Source organism: Trichinella spiralis (genome assembly GCF_000181795.1).
Source record: "Trichinella spiralis strain ISS 195 chromosome Unknown Scfld9, whole genome shotgun sequence".
Lineage (NCBI taxonomy): Eukaryota > Metazoa > Nematoda > Enoplea > Trichinellida > Trichinellidae > Trichinella > Trichinella spiralis.
Genome location: NW_003526948.1, coordinates 4,919,050 through 4,928,055, shown reverse-complemented (window position 1 = coordinate 4,928,055; position 9,006 = coordinate 4,919,050). Strand labels below are relative to the sequence as shown.

The window sequence follows — 9,006 nt, the reverse complement described above, 5'->3', positions numbered from 1 at the left end:
GTTGTATCAATCAGATGGGTAATCATTGAAAGACATGGTAATTAGGATCGCATTTCATGAAATGTTTGCTATTCAACAATCAGAACAGTTACAGAGTAAACGTTTTGATTCGACCAATAAATTGTTATTTGACTGCAATAATTTTAGAAATTCAATTCAACCGATGATAAAAAAACGATATATTAGTAGAAATCTAATATGTTTGATATAAAAAATGTCTCAAGTGGAGAAATTGGTAATCATTGCTGTCGTAGAAAGAGAGTTAGTGATGGGCAAATTTCGCGTTTTTTAAGATATGCAGTAGAGAAATTTAGAGTCCATTTATTTCACAACTTCTGGTTAATTTCTAAACGGACATTGCATCACAGTATCGGTAATCATTGTGTATGTCCGGAAATCAACCGAACTTTAAATTGCGAAAACAGTACTTGCCCATTTTTCGCAAAAACACCCATCTCCTTAGCTGGTGAGATTTCAAAGGTACGAGAAGAACCATAAAATCCAGAAATGCCCTTTGAGAGTTACTTATGGGGAAATTCAAAAAGTATTAAGATAGACAGTAGAAAAATGTAGAGCCCATTTGATCCACAACTGTTGAGTAGTTGATATTGAAACCGCAAAATACACTTTCTTGTATGAATATGAAACTATAACAATCGAAAAAGATTCCAAATTTTTAAAACGAATTTTTCGCTGATTTTCGCAAAATCAACCAAGTTTATAGCCCATGAAATTTCGCAATTTTTCAGGAAAACGTTAGATTCCAAAAATGGACAAATCTGGCTTCAATCGATCGTAAATGATGAGGGATGTACAATAAACTTAACCGCAATGTTTGTTTGTTGCTCATTTGTCGAGATATTGCCTGAAAGCAGAATGTAAAGTGGCATTTTAGTGAAGAAGATTTTTAGGCATAAATGAAATATGTCTGTTAAATATTTATGCATTGAATATCATTTTACGAAATTTTATGTAGACTCCATTGAAGTTTTGAGTGAAAAAGAGATGGCTCCTTTTAAGAAAAATTGTTCCTGACTTTCATTTCTCTGTTACAAAAGCTTTAAATTGAAATTTTTCATTTCGACTATTTTTGATTGAATACTCTTATGAAATAAGAATTAATCAAAATTATTAATGCTAATTAAAATTTCAGTGTGATTTTGAGGTTGTCTTCTCTTCTGCAGATGTCGCGTCCAATAATGACAATTTTATCAAATTTCTCAACAAATCATCATTGTGGGTTATTGATAATTTATATACCTTCAGCTGGCACAATGTTGTTTGCAGTTATCGTGCCTGCATTCAATGGTTCTTTGCACTTTTCGAGCTACTAGGAATTCATTTTCTTGAACTGTTACGTGGATATCTTTAAAGATTCGAAAACATATTAATAATGAGCGCAATAAATTGTCAGGAATTGTTAAATCATTTATTTTAATTGTATTTTTTCTTACTTCTTCGACACCTAGTAGAATTAATTATTGCTCACTTTGGAAAGCGACATTCAATCATTGTTAATATAGTCAAAATAAATTAAAATAGCCACACATTTGGTATGAATGAAAAAATTGTTAAATTCACTCTATTCATTGTTATAAAAAGATAAATTAGTACAAATGCAATAGCTTCGACGTTCGATTTAATTTTTAATCAGTTTTGAGAGATGTTTTATGAAAATAGTGAGAAAATGAAGGAGAAACGAATTGCTCAAAACTGAAGACTATATACATCATTGAAACGTCAAAAATGTTTCGTTGCTAAAATCAGCAGTCTCTAGTTACGTCAAAAGAAAGCTACAGACCAGCAACTTTCCGTAGTATTCAGATTAGCAGTATACAAATTTCAGAGGTCATTTATTCCACAAGTGCATGGTAGTTTTCTTTCACAGTCTGCGGAACAATGTAAATTATGAATGTACATGTACACTGTTGTGATTTCCGAGGTCGATCACCACCAAGTAGGATTGTTTCCAAAGTAGATTTTATTATTCAAGGGCGAAGGGAAGCATAAGAACGAAGAAACAATATACAGTAAATGGGGATAATAACACTGATTAATTAGAAAATGACTAATACTGAACAAAAGCACAGAAACCCTTTTTATAAATATCATGCAATGTCTTCGCACGAAGCAAAATTCTGCCCGGCTTAATCCTGACGTCACAGGAAACAACGCCGACTAAGCGGACAACGCTCGCTGTTCATTCATCGCTAAGCAAATAAAAGATAGGATGCTCTTATTTTAAAATATGCCTGTCAAAAATGCAATATTCTCGAAAAAACATTTTTGACTCCCGAGAAGAGCAAAGTCTACAGAGTATAAATTTTCGAAATTTTCTAAAAAAATTTTTTTCTTCCATTATCATTCGTATAAATTGGAAATATTCAAAAAAAATAATGACATATACATCACCGTAATAAACGCAATGTTACACGTCATCAATTAAACTTCGCTGTGCACTGTAATTTAATCACAAGTGAACCTGCAAATTTTTATCATCGTTACTAAATAAATGTATGAAAAATGATAATTTGAAATATTGTAGCCAAATAACAAATGTATTTAATTATTTTAAATAAAATTTTAATTTTTCCTTTGAATATGTTGCAAAATTTTACAAACGAACAGTGTACTGAAAGTTGTCAATTTCTAAATGTGATGCTCAGGTAACTTTTTAAACTGCCGAAACTTTTGAAACTTTAAACTTCTGAAATTTAGCATATCATTTTATTTCATTGCTTTACAGGTGCGCGAACGGTCGGTTTGTTGAAAGGTCATTCTCCTGCGAACAAGCGTCATTTTTTGCGGTCATTCAGGACATAAAAAGTTTCATTATCGAATACTGTCTGAACATCGAATACACTTCTCAATGAAAACGAATCGTTTTTGTCAATTGTGCATCAAACATTTCCCTACTTCGTATAAGTATAAGGTAATGGCATACGCTTCGAATAATTAACAACGCTAACAGCACTGTTTTTTTCATTTATATTTATTTCTTTAATATATATATATATCCTGAAATTATAAATTATCATTGACTTCCACAATTTTTACAGTTTCCCTTGCATGCCTGATAAATACAATAAAACAAATTAAATGCATAATATTAATTCCTAAAACCTACTTTAGATGCACATGAATATTCATTTGGGAATTAGGCCGTTTGTTTGTGAAATATGCGGAAGCAGATTCAACAATGAAGGTGCCAAGCATAATCACATGAGAAGGCACAGCAATGCATCACCATTTGCTTGCCCGTTATGCGAGAAAACGTTTGTATGGGAACTGTCTTTAAAGGAACACCTGAAGTCGCACGCGAATCACGGAGATATTAAAGCCAGTATGGTAAATTGGCAAATTCTATGGTGCTGTGTTAAATTCTGAGTTTGAAAAAATTCAATTATGGATTTAGGTTAACGAAATTTATGAGCAACAAAAAAGGCAATGCAGACTGAATAGAAAAGCACAGAACAGACGTGGATTTAGAATGACTGATCCAATGATGCTTCAACAATCCTTACCAGAAAACTGTGAAGGGTAAATAATGCGTTTTAGCTTTAACCTACAATCATATTTATCCAACTGTATATTAAACATATAAAAAGAACATATTTCAAAAACACATGATGAATTTGCTTGTGATTCCATTTAAATTTAAATTGTGCATACGTGCTTATAAATGCTGTAACATTCAATTTTTCAAAGTATAACTTTGCAGACCTGCAAGTGAAAATCAACATCCACAACTGCAGCAGCAAATTCTTTTCCATGACAATGGGGAATTTTACCGTAAGCGTTAAACTGCATTTTTCAGCATGTCAAACGCTTCTTTTATATGAATTTCATTATTAGAAAATGGACATAGCAGTAGCGTTGCCAACCAGCCATACAACGGCAGACATGAAATGATTAACGCTGAAAACACTGCTAAAAATGATATTCAATGGTATGACATTAATTTCACTCAGAAGAAAATTTGAAAGATCTGTAATATTTCAAAATTTGATATCATAATGCAAATACTACTTGTGAAACTGTCTGTATTCTGTTCCAATTTTAATATTATGCTTCACATACTTTTAGCAGAACTAATTATGGAACATCTACAAATGCCAGCTTTGTAAATGTATTCTTCAACAGAAATATGCGTGATCAGAATGAAAGCAATCCTTTTCCAACAGCAGGGAACAATGTTGGAAAACAATCGAATTCAAGATGAACTACGATGAATTAAGAAGCCAACAAAATTACCAATCCAGATTCTAAGACATATTTCAAACATCACAATGCTTAGTTACTCATCAACTGCATTAAAAACTGCAGAATGTGAACTCATAAACTTTAATTTATTAGTTTAGTTTAGTTTAGCTTATTAGACTCACATTCAAGAGTAATTGGAACATTATTTATTGTAAATGTGTTTCACATATATGATGATATAAATAAAAATAAAATTATACATACTGCATTCTGTGTTTTGAAAATATTATTATTCACAATATTGTTAAATATTGAAGCATCTTGCTAGTGGTTCATATGCAGCAGATGGCACTATCTACAGAACAACAACCACTAAAAGCTGAATAGCTTTCACATGAATGTCAACATCTAAACCGCAGTAATTCTGAAACAATTGTGACCTAACTTGAAAAATACAAAGAAATAAATAAACAATCTGTCATTAACTTCATCAAACAACAATGTTAATTATGTATAAAAGTAAATTAATCATCGGTGATAAATCACTGACGACTGAAAGAGTAGCATCTCAAAATTGTGATATTTTAAATTCATACCAATTTTGGACTGAAACAAAGCTAAGCAAGAATAGCGGATGTTATGTAAAACCTAAAGAAAAGAACTAGCAAAGAAATGTTCAATAAAATAAGGGAATACAAATGTAAAGTTCAAAAGAGCAGAAAGCAATGTAACACTGCCTTTTTATCATTATTACTGCAAAGAGGGTTAGTATAAGTATTATGCAGCATTTTTGAATGTACAATTTTAAACTCTAGAACACAAAAAGCACTACTAATCATGCACAAAAAAGTTCACTGCCGTCAACTAAAGCTGTAAAGTTTGCTTCCTGCATACTGGTGTTTAGCAATAAATCAATCTAAATAAAATTTTCAAATTTCACCATTTCTGAAAAAGCTTCCACAATTAAATTTAACCTTTCATCCTTCATGTATTATTTCTAACAAATTAAAAGACAATTCAATGCTGCGAAACAAAAGCATAATTTACCTTTTATCGATTAAACTGTTATTTAAACATTCCAATAGAAACAAAACAGCTTTCATGTTATTCATCTATCACTATAACAAACGTTCAAATAAATAAATAAATAACAGTTCAAATAATTGATCGATAGATAAAATGCCAGATACTGATTTTTTTTCAAGCGCATTAATAAATATATTTCATTGATAACGAGTTATTATAAACTGAGTTTAGTGACTACAAATATTTTAATATTCAACTCAACGAAACTGAAAAGAATTTCACAAAAAAGCACGCAACATGAAATCAAACAAACAATTTAATCATTAAAGTTATTATTTTTTTGATTTTCTAAAAATATACTCACTTCCATTAACTCCAATAATAAAATTGATGCGTTCCCCTAATAATGCCATGCCGATATCTTTATGACACATGAAGTTTCTCACGCACAAACGTTTGATGCAACTAAATAATAGATCAAAGTTAACATAATTTGTCAATTCTTCGGCGGATGTAGAAATATAAGTATTCCCGAAAAAATATCAAAGCAAAACTACATACGTTTATACTGTATGTGGAAAAAATGCAAGTTCATAGATAGTGGAAAGTTTATATGAAATTAATTTAATTGAACAAAGTAATGCTACAATAATTGCAAAAATAAAAGTTGATACAATAAAAAATTCTGTTTCGAAAATTGCCAAGATGAATGCAGATGATCGAATGCAAAATTGTGTTTGGATGCTAGTGAAAGGACTTTTGTAATTTAAAAATTTCTCAACTGACGCGGTTCGTTTAGAAATGGTGCAAAAGCAAAAATTTGGACAGAGTTGAAACAGTTTTCATTAAACTTATTTTTCAAAAGGACAATTCAACTAAAAAAATTTCAAAAGTATTTTATATTGCTGTTATAGCAACTGGTTATACACGTATCAGTAGACATTTTTCTCAATTCAACTCTGAAATTTAAATGAAAGAACACGTGAAACCGTTACCTTCAGAAATTATTCATCGCTTACCGTTCCACAATCATCAACGGCTTTACAATGCAAGCAATACTGATGGTTTTGCAAAGTTGAGGAATTTCAGAAAAAATTTCATCACTGTTACTCTAGTGAATGAGAAATGACGGCAAAACAGACATTGATACTGAATTTAGCCGGTCAATGTTCGCCACAGATGAGCGGCTTAGATTGAGCTCATTAATCCAGATGAAGCTCAATGAGGTCAACAACTAATAATTAGTGAATTTGAACGGTTACGAACAAGCAAAATGTCTAGTCGTTCAATTGTGAGGTCTTGGTGTGGAATGGAAAACGAACAGCCGTTATCGCTGCTGCGTCATTTACAACGGAAATAAATGTAAAAACCTATGCTGACGATAATGAATGAATATTGAAGGTGCATACTTCAGAAAAGTGTAACGCAAGAGTGGAAAAAACCAAAAAATAACCATCGCAAATGAAATTCTGCATGATTGATTACATGGGCGCAAAATGCAACCACCCAACTGTTATAATACCAGCAATGCAAAACAATGATATAAGTTTATTAATTATAACAGTTAATAAATCAGATTATCAATAAAAATATATAGTTCATATAATTTCACGATAATAATGATAACAATAAAAACGACAATGATGATATTAATATTATTATTATTATTATTGTAAATATTTTTTAAAAATAAATATCAGTTTCAATATTTGCCTTTCATCAAATGCAAAGTCTTATCCGTGACAATGTTCATAGGTAAAGTTATGTCATCGGGATGTGTATGGACATAAATGGGGCACCTCTCTACTAGTTCGTATGGTGTCTCTCCATTTTCAAGTGCCATTTTTAAGTTGAAAATTTGGCCTTGCATAAGCATCATTTGCAGCTTGAAATAATCTTGGTCAAAGTTCTCATCAAGTTCAAATAACTTTTTTAAATGTTCAAAGAGAGAAGACATACGTTTCGCATCATTTAACCTTCGCAAAATAAATGATCGAGTTTCATTGCTGAATGGCCTCTTTGCTAACGGTAAAGTCGCCCAGTAATACGTGTACGGGCGTCGACGTCTAGGATGTCTGTAAGGAAATGCATATCTGTTGTCGACGGCTGCCATATTAACTGCATAATTTTCGTCGCCTTTTCTTGTATCATTATAAGAAATTAGTAAATTTTCTGCGGTTCTATTCGTGTTGCGAATGATATAATCCAAAATTATTACCCGTTCAAACAGCAGTTGCAGCTCATATTTAAGCTCATCGTCCAACAGTTTTTTTGAAGCAAATACCTTCAACCAAAATGTACACGGTTGAAAGCCTTCCACTACACATTGCAACGAACCCACCTTATCGGGAAGATTCACACCAGATATATGTTCTCTTTGTTGTTCAGCTTTTCTTTTCTCCGCCGAAGAATAGTTGAATGTCGGTGAAGCCAGGTAGGCTACTTTTGCTTTCGGCACGATTTTCAAATCCAAACACTCATCAACTATTGATGCACCGACTTCAGACAAATAAGCTTGATTTGCTAAAATGCAACCTCTGCGTGGACAGCATAGACGAAACATTTTCTGAAGCCATCCTATTCGGCTTGGATTTCTTGTGGCGTATTCTTCTTCGTCCTTGGGATTAAATATGCCCACGCGATTTTTCTCCTCGTCCAATACCAGATACGATCCAAATGAACTGTCTTCTATTCTCGTAGGGAAAAAACCATTTTTCACAGCTTGCTCAATGGATTTTTTCATGCAGGAAAATTGAAAATCATTTTTCTGCCAACTCTGCTGCTTCAAAAATAACAACGAGCCATCCTGTCCATGAAGAGTTTCCCAAGTACTTTCACGATCATCGTATTTTTCGCCATTGTATACGATGTGCACGGTATCTCCGCTTGTGAGCAGTTCAGCTTTCTCGACATCCGTGGAATTATGTGCGAAACTGGGCATTTCGTCTTTTTTGATAAATTCATTTTCTTGATCCATGTTGAGAAAAAAACCCAGTACTTAAACGACGACAATTTGGAAAATAACTGATTTGTCCGTCGAACTATTGCTACGATAGTGCAATGTTAACTACTTTAAAACATTTTAAAGCAGACTAACTTTAAATTTTAAATTGTCCAACACTGCAAACTTTAAACAAAACAGCATGTTCTTTTCAAATATATTTGTGTAATATTTATCGGCATTAATTATTCACCACATATTTCGTATTATAACAACAATAGCTTCAGATAAATGCTGCACATTTGATGAAAATCAAATTATAAAGAAAGCAATATGAAGGAAAGCAGAAAGAGCATTTTAAAATCATTTTGTACGGTTGAAATCAAATTTAACGTTTATCAAAAAAAATTTCCCAAAATTAATGTGCTTTTAATGCGAAATTGAATGAAGTTTTCAATGTTTTTTTTACCACGTGAAATAATTTAACCTTCATCAATAATTTTGACAATGCTTACTCACCACTCATATCAGCTTTGTGTTCAGATAAATTTCAAAGAATGGAAAATATATATAAAGTGAGAAATTATACACAAAACACTGGCAGTATCAAGTGATTGCGTTACATCTTCTACAGTCAACAGTTTAGCAGATGAATAATAATGCAATGTATCCTCAGAAATCAATAGTAATTTCAGGAAAACATGCCCATTAATTATTGAAAATTTTGTTGAAAAATTGAACTCAACTAACTATTAGATAAATTTCGCATCATAGCATTAAGAGTAAGCTTTTGCTGCTTCAGACAAAACAGCATTCACGTTATTCATCTATCATTT

The 9,006-nt window shown here is 31.9% G+C and overlaps 3 protein-coding genes across 3 annotated transcripts; 2 read left to right on the top strand and 1 right to left on the bottom strand.

Moving 5' to 3' along the window:
• Positions 1-214: 214 nt before the first annotated feature.
• On the top strand, positions 215-1,372 carry Tsp_05696 (putative N-glycosylase/DNA lyase). The gene is made up of 3 exons (XM_003372034.1): positions 215-261; positions 750-837; positions 1,154-1,372. Exons 1-3 carry the CDS (start codon positions 215-217, stop codon positions 1,370-1,372), a joined length of 354 nt encoding a protein of 117 aa, XP_003372082.1.
• A 1,760-nt stretch (positions 1,373-3,132) lies between these two features.
• Positions 3,133-4,222, top strand: Tsp_05697 (putative transcription factor btd). Its single transcript, XM_003372033.1, has 5 exons — positions 3,133-3,348; positions 3,416-3,540; positions 3,722-3,792; positions 3,856-3,949; positions 4,087-4,222. The coding sequence occupies exons 1-5, from the start codon at positions 3,133-3,135 to the stop codon at positions 4,220-4,222; spliced, it is 642 nt and encodes a 213-aa protein (XP_003372081.1).
• A 2,709-nt stretch (positions 4,223-6,931) lies between these two features.
• On the bottom strand, positions 6,932-8,206 carry Tsp_05698 (phosphatidylinositol 4-kinase type 2-alpha). Its single transcript, XM_003372032.1, has one exon. It carries the CDS (start codon positions 8,204-8,206, stop codon positions 6,932-6,934), a length of 1,275 nt encoding a protein of 424 aa, XP_003372080.1.
• Between the last annotated feature and the right edge of the window lie 800 nt (positions 8,207-9,006).

What these genes read in the sequence shown, in the direction of transcription:
- Tsp_05696 (XM_003372034.1), top strand. Translation starts at nt 215, where the DNA reads ATGTCTCAAGTGGAGAAATTGGTAATCATTGCTGTCGTAGAAAGAGA. An exon ending in ATTGCTGTCGTAGAAAGAGA is followed by an intron (nt 262 to 749) that starts GTTAGTGATGGG and finishes GCAATTTTTCAG; the next exon opens with GAAAACGTTAGATTCCAAAA. An exon ending in TAAACTTAACCGCAATGTTT is followed by an intron (nt 838 to 1,153) that starts GTTTGTTGCTCA and finishes TTAAAATTTCAG; the next exon opens with TGTGATTTTGAGGTTGTCTT.
- Tsp_05697 (XM_003372033.1), top strand. Translation starts at nt 3,133, where the DNA reads ATGCACATGAATATTCATTTGGGAATTAGGCCGTTTGTTTGTGAAATA. An exon ending in TGACAATGGGGAATTTTACC is followed by an intron (nt 3,793 to 3,855) that starts GTAAGCGTTAAA and finishes TTTCATTATTAG; the next exon opens with AAAATGGACATAGCAGTAGC. An exon ending in GCTAAAAATGATATTCAATG is followed by an intron (nt 3,950 to 4,086) that starts GTATGACATTAA and finishes ACATACTTTTAG; the next exon opens with CAGAACTAATTATGGAACAT.
- Tsp_05698 (XM_003372032.1), bottom strand. Translation starts at nt 8,206, where the DNA reads ATGGATCAAGAAAATGAATTTATCAAAAAAGACGAAATGCCCAGTTTC.